This window comes from Neophocaena asiaeorientalis, unplaced genomic scaffold (genome assembly GCF_003031525.2).
Source record: "Neophocaena asiaeorientalis asiaeorientalis breed wild unplaced genomic scaffold, Neophocaena_asiaeorientalis_V1.1 scaffold258, whole genome shotgun sequence".
Classification (NCBI taxonomy): Eukaryota; Metazoa; Chordata; class Mammalia; order Artiodactyla; family Phocoenidae; genus Neophocaena; species Neophocaena asiaeorientalis.
The window spans coordinates 3,580,948-3,594,795 of record NW_020172591.1 but is presented as its reverse complement, the minus strand read 5'-3'; the positions used below and the strand labels follow the sequence as shown (position 1 = coordinate 3,594,795).

Here is a 13,848-nt window from a genome sequence, read left to right as displayed (position 1 = left end):
GACCTCACTTTGGTAGCTTGGAATCAGCCACGGTGGGAGTATTTACACCATGGATATAAACAAACATTATAAATCAAGGGTTTTTTTTCAGAGAGCCAGGTATTAAACATTTACCAGCACAGCACAAGTACTGAGTATACAGCTGTCCCTCAGTATCCAAGGGGGATTGGTTTCAGGAGCCCCAAAGATGCCAAAATCCACTGACGCTCAAGAGCCTTATATAATCTGGTGCAGTACAATACAATGGATTCAGTCGGCCATCTGCCTCTGTGGATACAACTATACCAGCAAATAGCGTACCGACCAAGACCCTTCAGAATGCTCTAGGCTTCAACCAAGATATTTTTTTTAACTCTATTATTTTTTAATTAATTTTTATTGGAGTATGATTGCTTTAGAATGTTGTGTTCGCCTCCACTGCACAACAAAATGTATCAGCCATACACATACAGATATCCCCTCCCTTTTGGACTTCCCTCCGATTTAGGTTACCACAGTGTTCTAGGTGAGCTCCCTGTGCTATACAGCATGTTCCCATCAGTTGTCCATTTTATACATGGTATCAATAATGTATATGTGTCAATCCCAGTCTCCCAATTCCTCCCACCCCACCCCTTTCCCCCTTGGTATCCATACATTTGTTCTCTAAGTCTGTGTCTCTATTTCTGCTTTGCAACTAAGATTATCTATACCATTTTTCTAGATTCCACATATATGCGTTATTATATGATATTTGCTTTTCTTTCTGACTTACTTCACTCTTTATGACACTCTCTAGGTCCATCCACATCTCTACAAATGACCCAATTTCATTCCTTTTTATGGCTGATTAATATTCCATTGTATATATGTACCACATCTTCTTTATCCATTCCTCTATCAATGGACATTTAGGTTGCTTCCATGTCCTGGCTATTGTAAATAGTGCTGCAATGAACATTGGGGTGCATGTGTTTTTTTGAATTATGGTTTCTCTGGGTATATGCTCAATAGTGGGATTGCTGGGTCATATGGTATCAACCAAGATATTTTATAAGGGAAATGGTTAAGCAGAGTATGGTTAAGAAAGTTCCTACTTTATCTTCAAGAAGGGCCAATGGAGGACAATAATGGTTTTCATATGTCTTTTAAGCACTGAATCACATTTTATTTTGACCGAAGTTAACAAAAGATTATTATTCTTTCTTAAGTAAGCTGTCAGATTTAAAATTCATTGATTCTATATTCTTACCGTTTTGTGATCATTAACAATCATAAGTTCCAAATATTTCATTTCTTCAAACACACCACGAGATGGCTGTGGAAAATAAAAATATGTGGTCAGAATGGTGGTTGATAGAAAATATCTCTGATGCTGACCGTTAAGTGGTAGACTGACTTTGAATTTCAAAAGAACTCTTTGCTGCTCACTTTATGAACATCCTCAAAGAAACTTGGTCAGGGAAATGAAAAGCAAAGTGACTGTAAAGTGTGGGTAAACATACAAGTATTCAGAAAAGAACTGTATTTAATTATCATTAAAGTATTCATCCAGATAGGGCTCATGTTGTTTTTATTTGATTTTTATATGTAAAAATATTCTAGAGAAAAATGTTCAATGTAATTCTGTTAAAATAAATAAATCTCAATTTCTTTGGCATTAGGATACGATAAAAATATTCACATCTACTCAAAACTTCAAAGAAAAACTGCATAAAACTTTAATAAGAATAGCACAGTACACCTGGAACAGGTACCAATGCAATCATATAGAAACCTTAATTCAGTGGAGTGAAGTTCTCATAATAATGTACTAATTCTTAACCACACAACTTCTCAAAGGAACAAATGTTGACAGTTACAATATTCTGAATTCTTCTAAATTTTGATTACTACTAGATAATCCTTTAAGAGCAAGGGCTAAGGATTTTACCTGTCGTTTGGACTTTTATTTCTTTTTCATAGTTGGAAGAGTACATGAGCATTGATCAGTTGTATTTGATAGGGGCGGGCTGTAGTGAAACATCAATAGCCTATATAAAACTTATTACCAACTGCATCTTCAAGAGTAAGCAAAAAGAGATCTCTAAGTTAAAAAAAATTGTTTCCATAATCACCATAATACAAAGACAGGCTCATAAAAGAGGATGATTTGACCTACAACCAAGTTTTTGATGGCTGGTGGTCTAATTTTTTCACAAAAGTACATTCAGCAAAACATTATCTAAAGTGTGCAATTTTCAGTATAATTACTCATTAAGTTATCTAGCAAATTACCATGTAATCTATATGCCATGGAATTAATTTTCGGTTACATAGCATTCACCATGTAATTACTAAACAGTCCCCATCATTACAGCTTTCTAATCTATTATGAAATAGACTAGGAAGATAATTTCAGTTACAAAGCCCCTATACATTTATCAATACATGGGAGCTCTATGACAGTTGTTGATTATATAATTACATGATTCTTATTCAGTAACTATCATGATACTAATGGTCAAAGAGATTTATTCTGTTCAGAAAAACACATCCAGCTTCAAAGTGTGGTATAACTGTTTTTAATTTGAAAAGAAATACAAATAAGCATGATTAGTCAACATTTCAAAACCTAACTCTTCCCCTACTTTTTTGTTAGTAGATTATTTTATATGATAAGTCATACCAGAAAAAAATAAACAAATAAAAAGCCTGCTCTACTTTCAATAGAAAAAATGCACTGCAATTTTCATAAGAAAAATGCTTTGAAAACAGAGCTAAAACAATACATTCTTCAGATGCCTTCAGGGTTCATAGAACATCAAAATCAGTTTGTATCACTTACAGGGAAAGCTGAATAAAAAGCACCATGCCCATAAGACTCAAATCATAGGGTATTTTGGTTTGGGGTTTTGTTTGTAAGAGGAAATTGCCCAAATCTAAACCGTTTTAGGTACACTTAGCCACAGTGTGATGACAGGCACACAATTTGAGTGAAAGAGCCCCGCCTACAACTCAACGCCACACTCACATTCACTGCTCTCTTCCTTCTCCTTTTCAACCACTGTAATTCAGATAGGAAGGGCCACTGGTCACTGCTTTCCATACCTGTGCAAAAGAAAAAGAATACCAAAATTTATGTTTGACTGCATTTCAATGGGAGAATGTTTTAAAAATATTATATGAAGGAAAAGTAGCACTGATAGCATTTGTCATCTCAAAATCAAAATAAACTAAGGTGAAAAACGCAGGCCAACCATTAAGTATTTCACATTTTTAGTCACAAATATTAATATAATTCAAAGGTATAATTTTCTTCCGAACCTCATGAAAAACTTTACGAGCTATTCAAGACTCCTTGGGATATGCGTATTTCATCTACAACCACCTGACCCTGGATATCTGAAAAGTTAGAAGAATTCTACTATGCTTAATTCATTTTAGAATTAAAAATAATGTCTGGCATAAGCTTTTGCATAAATTACTAAAGATTTTGGGTATTAATATACAGAAGTAACATCACATACTCCAATAATCCAAAAGAAGCTTTTGCCAGATCAGCATGCTTGAGATGCCACAGGACAAGAGCATAAGACACTACAACTTGGTTAAAGAGCAGCAAACTTCCAGGAAAATCTAAGGATGAACCTCCCTGTAAATCACTCTGTTAAATCTGGCCACACTCTCCAGTTCCTAACACAGCTTTACTTCTGGGCTTCATATTTCAGTCTTTCCATCAGAAATGACTCTCCATGCTTCATTACATTAAAGCCACAGTTCACTCCACTGCCCACCCACACTGCTCACTCCAGATTACTCCATTTCCCAACAAGCCTGCATGTGCAACTGAGCTCCAAGTCAAGGCTCCTAGTACAGAAAATAGAGTGGCTTCTTTAATTAAAACTTACTGAGATTCTTCATTTGCTTAGAATATTGTCCTGCCAAGGTTTTCTCAATTATGTGTGGTCGACCTGTGCTTTTCTGAAACAAAAACAATTGTAGTCAATTAAAAAGCAAGACGTGATCACACCTCTACGGAACAGTGTTAGCACTTTCTCTAATATCTTTCCTAAAATGGAAACACTTATATGCTGATGTGTTAGTTATCAAAAATGAAAAGTAGATGGTTTATTGAAACTTGAATTTTAAATAGAATAGAGCATCATCCAGTTGCCCCAGTTTAGATAAAAGCATAGTTTCCTTAGCTACTCTTAAACTTTGGCTTTCTTCAAAGCCATGAATAGGAAATTCACAAGAAAAAAAAACACAAATGGGCAATGAATATATTTTTTAAAAGGTAAATACTACTTGAACACTCCTTCAAAATGCAAATAAAAAGATATACCAATTACTGACATCAAGTTGGCAAAGGTTTAAAAATTATGATAACTCTAGTCAATTATAGTTGCAAGGCCAAACATTTTCACACTGCTGGTAGGAGTAAATTGGTAGCATAGTTCAGAGAGAAATTTAGCAATTCTATCAACAATCTTGAAAATATTCATATCCTTTGCCCTAGATACTATACTTTTAGAAAAGTCTTATTTCCATCACTACTATTAGCTTCCATTACTGAGTGCATAGTATGTGTCAGCCAATTTAATCCTCACGAGAACTCCATACAGTACATATTTTATCCCCATTTTACAAATTAAAATATTGAGGCTCAGAGAGATACATTGTTGAGTTAAAATTATATTACAAAATAATGATCTAATTTATTTTTGAAAATATGGGAACATAACATTGAAAAACTGGAAGAATGTACACTGAAAGGTGGGGAGAAGTTATCTCTGGGGGCTGGGATAATGGATAATTACTATTTGGTTAAGTATTTGCTTAATTTGCTTTTCCAAATTCCTTACAGTGTTTTATAATCAGAAAAGTTATTTTTAAAAGTGTTCTTAATAGATTACATAAAAGATTTACAATAATGAAAAGTTTTGCTCTTTATTTATTACTTGAGAAATAACATGAATTCTTACTATAAATACTTGATCCATATTACTGGACTTATTATAAAGCATACTAAAATTAATAATAATAATAAACTAAACATCAAGCATCTAAATTCAGACTTTTCTGGTGACACAGTGGTTAAGAATCCGCCTGCCAATGCAGGAGACACAGGTTCGAGCCCTGGACCGGGAAGATCCCACATGCTGTAGAGCAACAAAGCCTGTGCGCCACAACTACTGAAGCCCGTGCACCTGGAGCCCGTGCTCCGCCACAAGAGAAGCCACTGCAATGAGAAGCCCGCGCACCAAAACGAAGAGTAGCCCCCGCTCACCGCAACTAGAGAAAACCCGCGTGCAGCAACGAAGACCAAACACAGTCTAAATAAATAAATAAAATTAATTTTTTTAAGGACTGTATTTTTTTTAAAAATCTAAATTCAAGTAGACTAAACTCTTAATTCTGATATCAGGTGAAAAGAAAGATACACAGATGAAACTCACAACTAGTAACGTAATTTAAAAAACTGACTAATTTAAAGTTTCAAGCAGTGCTCCTTTCCCTCTACCCATGATGAAAATGAGGATAACTCATTACATGATTATGTAATCATTACATCATGAATGAAAGGCAGGCAGTAAAAAGGGAAGGCAAAAAAGAAAAGGCATGAAGTATAAAACAATCAGCTCCTAAAGAATATGATTATGGGTTTAACAATGCAAAAGCAATGCTTTAAACATTATGATAGTAACAGTTTATGAATCTCTTCAAGAGTTTAATAGACATAGTCACATATATTTATTAATTCATCAAATGTGTAAAATTGCCCTACTAGGGATGTAATGAAAAAGTATCTCATTTTACCTATTTAAAAACTCAAGGCTTAGGGAGTTATTTTAGGTTTTTTGTTTTGTTCTTTGTTTTTGTTTTTGTTTTGTTTTGTTTTGTTTTAGAGTCACAGGGCCATTAATCAATGCCAGAAATCAAAGTCAATTTTTTGCTTGATGAGTCAAATAATTTTGCTGTGTACAGGTTATCTGCCTACAATTGGAGTAGGGGAAAAATATTTTACTTAATCAAAATGTCTTTATCTAGGTGGGATGGCCTTCATTATCTGGTAATTTTTATAATTACTAGTTGAAAAATAATACTGGTTTATTCAAACATAAAACATTTAAAACAATGACTTTTCTGCCTCAAATTTGAAATTATCCCATATTCACACATACACAGCAACATAAAGAAAAGAAACGTTTGTCAACTGTTCTTGTCAACAGCCTGAATGACTATTTCCTGTCTCAAAATTATTTTGTCTACATTTGAAATCTCTAAAGATTAAAAAAAAAAACAAGGGCTTCCCTGGTGGCGCAGTGGTTGTGAGTCCACCTGCCGATGCAGGGGACACGGGTTCGTGCCCTGGTCCGGGAAGATCCCACATGCTGTGGATCGGCTGGGCCCATGAGCCATGGCCGCTGAGCCTGCGCGTCCGGAGCCTGTGCTCCGCAACGAGAGAGGCCACAACAGTGAGAGGCCCGCGTACCGCAAAAAGAAAAAACAAGAAAACATTTTCTGCTCTCCATCAATTATTGCAATATCCTGACTATATCACTTTCAAAATATTCTTTTCCCATTAGCAGTTCTTTTCACTGATATGACTCTCCTACTGTTACACCTTAGTGCCTTCACCTCCTACCATTCTCCCCTGTCTGCTCCTCTCCAACCTAGTTGGGTTCCTCACAGTTCCTAGAACACACTGGGAATACTCCTGCCTCAGGGCCTTTGCATTAGCTCTTCTCCTGCAATGCTTTTCCAGCCCCCTAATTTCCTGAGGGTCTTCATTCAAAACTCACCACCTCACTGTGTGTTAAAATACAAATTTTAACTCTCCTCTCCACTTTCCTGGCTTCATTTTTTCTCCTTAGCATGCACTATCTAACATACCATATGCAGTTACTTATCCACCTATTTATTCCTGTCTCCGCCCCTGTAGATAACAAGCCCTACTAGGCTCAGGCTCTGTGTCTATTTTGTTCACCACTGTATCCCCAGCACCTAAATACTACCCAGTATGTAGAAAGCCTTCATTACAATATTTTTTAATATATATTAAATATTAAATTTGGTTGCCTTCTATTAGTGAGCAACATGATTAGAGTACATGATTTACTTTTTTTCCAGTTTTATTGAGATCTTACTGAAATATAGCATTGGATACGTTTAAAGTTTACAACATAATGATTTGATACATGTATATATTACACAAAAATCACCACAATAAGTTTAGCTAACATCCATCACCTCACATAGTTACACATTTTTTTCTTGTGATGAAAACTTTTAAAATCTATTCTCTTAGCAGCTTCCAAATATACAATACTGTATTGTTAACGATAGTTACATGTCGTCCATTACATCCCCAGAATTTATCTTATAACTGGAAGTTTGTACCTTTTGACCACCTTCGCTCATTTCCCCCACTGGCCTCTGGTAACCAGTAATCTATTCTCTGTTTACATGAGTTCAGTTTTTTTAGATTCCACATGTAAGTGAAACTATACAGTATTTGCTTTTCCCTGGCTGATTTATTTCACTCAGCGTAATGCTTTCTTGATTTCTTATCTAGGTTGCTGGCCTATACATGACTCCTAACATTATTTTCTCCCCTATCTCAAAAGAAAACTAAATATTGTATAATATAATCATAGTTCAACCCACAGATTTCCCCACTGAAGAGTCTTAGATTCACAAAAGTTGTGTACTTGCTTAGAGTCGTACAATTATCTAAAGACCGTGAGAATAAAAGCTAGCTTAAAGGAAACCAAGGTGGTCAGTACAAAATAAAGCATCCTCTCTGCTCTTTCAGTAGACTGGGAAGAACTGGTCTTAGCTTTAGAAAACCTAGGTTTGATGCCTCTTACCATGCCTTACTGGTATGTGACCTGGGATGTGTAACTTAAGCTTCAAAACTCATGGTATCAGTCCAAGTGTGAAATAAGGTGCTATAGATAAATGCACTTTGAAACCTACCAGATTGTCTCTTTATTGCTCAAAAACAAAGATGCTGGAAAAGTAAGGAAAACATAAGGAAACTGATGTCACAGTCAGACTCACCTCATCATGAACCAGCTCCAGTGGCTCTATCATATACACAGAGGTATTATCTTCAAACATACCACTGTGAAAAGAAACCACAGAAGGAGAGTTAACAAATATAGCAAACATAGTCTGTCTTTAAAGATAAAGAGTGTATCTGAATAAATACCTTTATACTGTCCCAAATCAAATTCACATACCTGCATGGAATCACACTGTGGTCCCACCACTGCACTAGACAGCGTATAGGCTACAGAGAGTGTAAAAAGTGTACACCAAGAGCATACACATTATACCTGGCATAATTAGTTTTTGAAATTAAATGGACAGATAAGAAGATTAAACTGGGATAGAACTATTCACACTGTTCCAGTATCTCAAGTTATTATTACAGAACCACGTACAACTGGCACAAATTTGTTATGCAAATCCAATATCATCTGTGAGAAGATAGACAGGTTCTTCATGTATAAGAAAAAGCTAAAACCATCCGATTCTGAAGAGGCAAACAGAAGTATCTTTACGCTTGCAAGTTGCGAATTTCCATTAAGACTCTGTGTTGAAAATCGCATTTAATTTTGAGAGACACAGGAGTTTTTATAAAGTGTGTAGATAGGATTTTCAAGATCCCTTTCATCACATGGCCACAAAAGACCTTTACATGAACTGTTACTGTGTTCGAGTCTAAAAGGAATCTACAGATGTTTTTTAAGAGCCTGCCTGAAGGCCGAAGCATGGGCTCCTCTCTTTCGAACCCCACCCTTGCCTGGCCACTTCCTGCTTATCCTTAGGTTATGCTGAGTGATAGTTCCTCTGGGGGATACCTCTGGGAAATCTTTCTCTACTAGGGTCAGTCATCCCAAAAGTCCCTGTCCTTCCTCTTCACAGTACTCACCAAAATGGCAATAAAATAATAATCTGTATAATCATTTGTTTAATCTCTAAATCACCGGCAAACTATGTGTTAACAGAGCAGGGACTTTGCCCTCCTTGTTCATGACTCCACATGCACTCTCTAACCCAGGACTGCTACAGAAGAGTCACTAAAATAACTATGAAAGACAAGATGGAAAGGGTGAATGGGTGAAACCAAGTTCATTCTCCCAATGACAGTCCCACATACTGAAGTCCATTGCAGGTCGACAGAGCCACCCTGGAGTCCTTGATACCTCTGATGTTTCCATGGTAATAACAGTGCTCTCCACCCTGCAATGCAGAAGAAGATTTCATTGACAAATTATGCTTTGTCCATCACGATTCACTCTTTGGGATGATTCTGTAAAGCAAAAAGAAAGGCAAGGATGATCCTAGAAACTCCTCCTGTTTGATAGGAAATCTCAAAGAGCACTAGGCAATTTTTCAACTTTTCTATAAGAAGTAGGTGTATATTCAATGTAACGAAGGAGAAAAGCCTTTAACAGAGGAATAAGACACCAATGCAACTGGAACAACTTATATACCTTTCCTAAGCATGTGAGGGAGTAGACACTTACCAGATATTGTTAGGGAATAAAGTCTTATACATCACTGAGGAGAGGCCCCCAAAGGTGCTGTTTAGAATCATTTTTTTATGGAAAACTACACAAAGCTTGGGAATTTTCTTTCTTAACTTTTAAAATCAGTTTTTGAATTTTTTTAGAAATAATATACGAACTTAGTTTTCAAAGGCAAATAGTAACTGCGAGGACTGTTTTAAAAAACACAGCAGTTTCCTGTCGCTTTCTCTCACCACCGACACATTTTTAACACTTTTAGCTGTTTCTTCTGTTGTTTACCAATGTATTTCTTTTTTCTTTTCTTTTTTTTTTTTTTGCGGTACACGGGCCTCTCACCGCTGTGGCCTCTCCTGTTGCGGAGCCCAGGCTCCGGACGCGGAGGCTCAGCGGCCGTGGCTCACGGGCCCAGCCGCTCCGCGGCATGTGGGATCCTCCCAGACCGGGGCACAAACCCGTGTCCCCTGCATCGGCAGGCGGACTCTCAACCCCTGCGCCACCAGGGAAGCCCACCAATGTATTTCTGAATGGAATATTTATACTGTTATGTCCTGATTTATTTCACTTTAGAAATTACCTTCCTAATATAGAATCTTGAAATCCCCTCTCGCCCCCCATACATTCCAACACACGTCACAGACTTTTGGTTAAATTGATACTTAGTGTCCGTATTATAACTATGCACATATTGTTCATAGCTGTGCCACTCTGATTACATTGTCTTTTTTGCTCCATTTTAAATTTTTTCGAGAACTTTTATTTTCTTCTTTGGTTTTCCACGTATTTAGCACGTACATAGGCCCTATTATCTAAAACATTATCTATAACTCTTCTAGTATGGTCAAGCACATCAGGTAATTTATCACATCCATTTTGTTCCTGGAGACACCCCTCTTGCTTCACCCTCCTGCTGGGCCTGATGCACAGCTGCTTTACAGGACCTGTCTGTAGCATCATCCTGGGAACTCCTTTGTCCCCTTTCTGTATTGAATCCTAGATCCCATGTCTTCTCCATTCATGGTCCCTTTTCCTGGAGGTATACACCCCCTGGTAATTTGTTGAAAAAGTGTTTGTAGAAGATAAATTTGATGAGAATTTTCATGTTTGAAAACCCCTTTTTCTATCTTCACCCTAGATTGATCTTGTGGGTGGGTAGAGAATTCGAGATAGACAATTATTTTCTCTCAGCATTTCAAAGGAATTGTGCAGTCTTCAAGCTTCTAGTGTTGCTTTTGAGAACTGGAAATTATTCTAATTGTTGACGCTGTCTATACAATCTATTTTTCCCCTTTCAAGAAGACTGTAGGAAATTCTATTCACACCCATTTCCACGAAATCTCAGGATGTGCCTCCGTGGGGACTTTGCTTACTGATTGCACTGGGCACTCTGTGGCACCTCTGAATCAAGAAAATGCACTCTATCCAATATTCTGTAATCATCTATATGGGAAAAGAATCTGAAAAAGAATGGATACATGTATAATATATGTCACTGAATCACTCTGCTGTACACCGGAAAGTAACACAACATTGTAAATCAACTATAGTCCAATATAAAATAAAAATTAAAAAAAAAACAACTCAGACTCCTCATGAAACATATTTGAGCCTGTGGCAGTGCAGGTAATAAATAATATATCCATTAAAATATTTTAAAAAGGAAAATGCATGCACTTCAGTTCTGGGAAACTTCTATTATTTCTCTGATAACCCCCCTCCTTTCCATTTTTCTCTACAAGCTGAGCTCTTCTACCAGCGTAGGGAAGGAATGGCTGCCCGTCTATCTGGGGTAAGGAGTAGATCAGGAATTTAGTACCTTCTCTATGTAGACTTTCAACCAATCTTTCTGTTTTCTGGCACCTTCAATTCCTGGGGCTTTCTGGGTACAGAGACACAAGCTGGCTTTGTTCTGCTTGGTTTTGTCCCAGTGGAACTTAGCAAAGCAAGAAAAAAACCCTCATCCATCTGCTTTCTATCACCTACAATTTTACGGACACCTCTGATCAGCTGTCATCTCTTCTCTTGTCTTTATCCTTGTTTACACCCTTTTTAAAATTCCTTAACTGTTATTTGAGTGGCTTATTGTCAGGAAATTGAGATAAATAGAAGCACTGAATCCACATTGCCTAACCAGAAGCTTCCTATTTGTTTTCTTTTATTTATTTATTTATTTCATATTGAAGTATAGTTGATTTACAATGTTGTGTTGGTTTCAGGTGTATCGCAAAGGGATTCAGTTATACATACATATATATCTCATTTTTTTCAGATTCTTTTCCCATATAGGTAATTACAAAATATTGAATATAGTTCCCTGTGCTATACAGCAGGTCCTTGTTGGTTACCTATTTTATATACAGTAGTGTGTATATGTTAATCACAAATTCCTTAAAGAGAATACTGACTTTGACTTTTTATTAATGATTTACATTCATCTTGATCACTGCTTATTAAAGTGTATTACAATAGCCTCAGAGGCTACTTAAGTGCCTAAAGGGGGTTCACCCACACATCAAATCACCACTCCCCAACCAATTCTGTTTGTTTCCTTTTAGTAACTATAATACACACTTTCAATGTTGGTTTCTAAAATTGGTATTCTAATATTTTTACTATTTTGTAAAGGATTGCTTTTCCGTTCTCAAAGAGCAACTCTGTATATAAATAATGACTTCTATATAACATGTCAAGTTCTACTTCCATTTTCAACTCTGGAACTTATAAGCACAAATGGTGTCACACATTTCAGTAATTTGAGAATCCAGGTCGATACTCGGCAATTAAATTTCAGACTCTTCCCATGATTCTAAAAACAACCATAGGTAACTGTAAATTCCATCACACCAGTTATTTAGCACTTTGTGTCACACCAAAAGGCTATCTTAAGTCAGGTGATTGTTAGAAGTACACAGCAAACACTGTCATATTTATTTGACCTTTCTAAGAAGAGCTCGGTTTTTTAGATTTTCCTACAAACAATCTTTTTCCCCCCAGAAAATATTTCCAAGTCCTTTCTTAGATTTCAGTTTCATTCACTTGCTGAAGGTTGATGCTCTCTCAGTATAAAGGTCATTGGTACCTGTTTGAGTTAAGGCAGAATATTATCTGAAGGGAACTGTTTGGTTCACTGTATATCTGGATGTGGATCACCGTATTTTCTCGACTTTAAATGATATTTGTGGTAACATCTAATCCCTGATGTTTATCATAAGAAAGCTTTAGTATCTAAATTGTGGGATTATATTAAGCACTATACACAATTTGGCAGGTTCTCATTTAGTGTCAGTATTAGTAGCATTAGAGGATTTTCTGAGTTTCTTCTTGCTAAATTTATACCAAGTTTTTGAGAAAGCATTACCAGAAAAGTACTGTTTGGCAACTCTCCAGATTATGCAGCATTTTGTCAACACCACTACAAAGTAACATCTTCGGGTATTTCATATTAAATAAATCCCCGTTAAGAAGACGTATTCCCTCTTGGATATCAGGATGACAGGAGCGGGTCACTGCAGAAGGGCCCCTGGCAGAGGGCCTCGTTAACGAAGACACTGAGTAGTCAGCTCTGGGGGTGCCTCCACCCAAGGCGCTAGCTATCTGGAACACTCACTGTCTCACTGTAACTGCTATCTCTATGCACAAATAGGAAGACACTCGCAAAGTGCTAAAAGGCTCTGCCAAAGACAGCAGAAAGCCAAACTAAATCCCACAACTTCAGGCTCCAGTGTTTCTTTCTCCAATCAGGAAGGCCTCAGACAGTTCAAGAGTGCTGGCCAGACCCTTCGAGATCACCACTTATGAGTGGATCACAGATCTGTGACTAGGCAAACAGCAGACAGGAGAACCAAAAAGGGCTCACTCAGCACATGACACAAGTCTCTGTGTGCCTCCATGGGCATCAGCATTTTCAGATTAAAACCTGTCAGTCAGTTACTTATATTCAACAAAAATGGAACATCTAATAAATGAAGATTACTGGGTAGTCAAAGGAACTTAAAAATCCTAGCAAGTGTGCTCCCCAACTTTCTCAGCCCACCACTTCCACATAAAACCCCACAAGCCAGATAATGCTCAAACAACCCCATTGGAAACCATCAGGCAACTCCCTCAAATAATGAAACACCGAAGTCACGTGCATCCTTTAACACATTTCCTAATCAGATGTGTGACAGCTCTGTGAGTCTAGTGATAACTTCGTGAGGGAAAAAAAAGATTTGGCTCCCTGGTATTATTGACTGAATGACAGAAATGATTTGATTCTACTCACTTTATTTTTTTCACTTTTTTTTGTTCTTTTTTTAAAATTGGAATATAGTTGACTTACAATGTTGTGTTAGTTTCAGGTATA

General features: G+C 36.8%; 1 protein-coding gene across 1 annotated transcript in view; it reads right to left on the bottom strand.

The window, feature by feature from the left end:
* Positions 1–13,848, bottom strand: part of ADAM23 (ADAM metallopeptidase domain 23) — a 158,470-nt gene that overhangs the window by 54,399 nt on the left and 90,223 nt on the right. The window contains exons 6-10 of the mRNA XM_024738353.1: positions 9,134–9,216; positions 8,029–8,092; positions 3,870–3,942; positions 2,993–3,069; positions 1,232–1,297 (exon numbers count right to left, since the gene is read on the bottom strand). Coding sequence (XP_024594121.1) covers positions 1,232–1,297; positions 2,993–3,069; positions 3,870–3,942; positions 8,029–8,092; positions 9,134–9,216 — 363 coding nt within the window. The remainder of the gene's footprint in view (positions 1–1,231; positions 1,298–2,992; positions 3,070–3,869; positions 3,943–8,028; positions 8,093–9,133; positions 9,217–13,848) is intronic.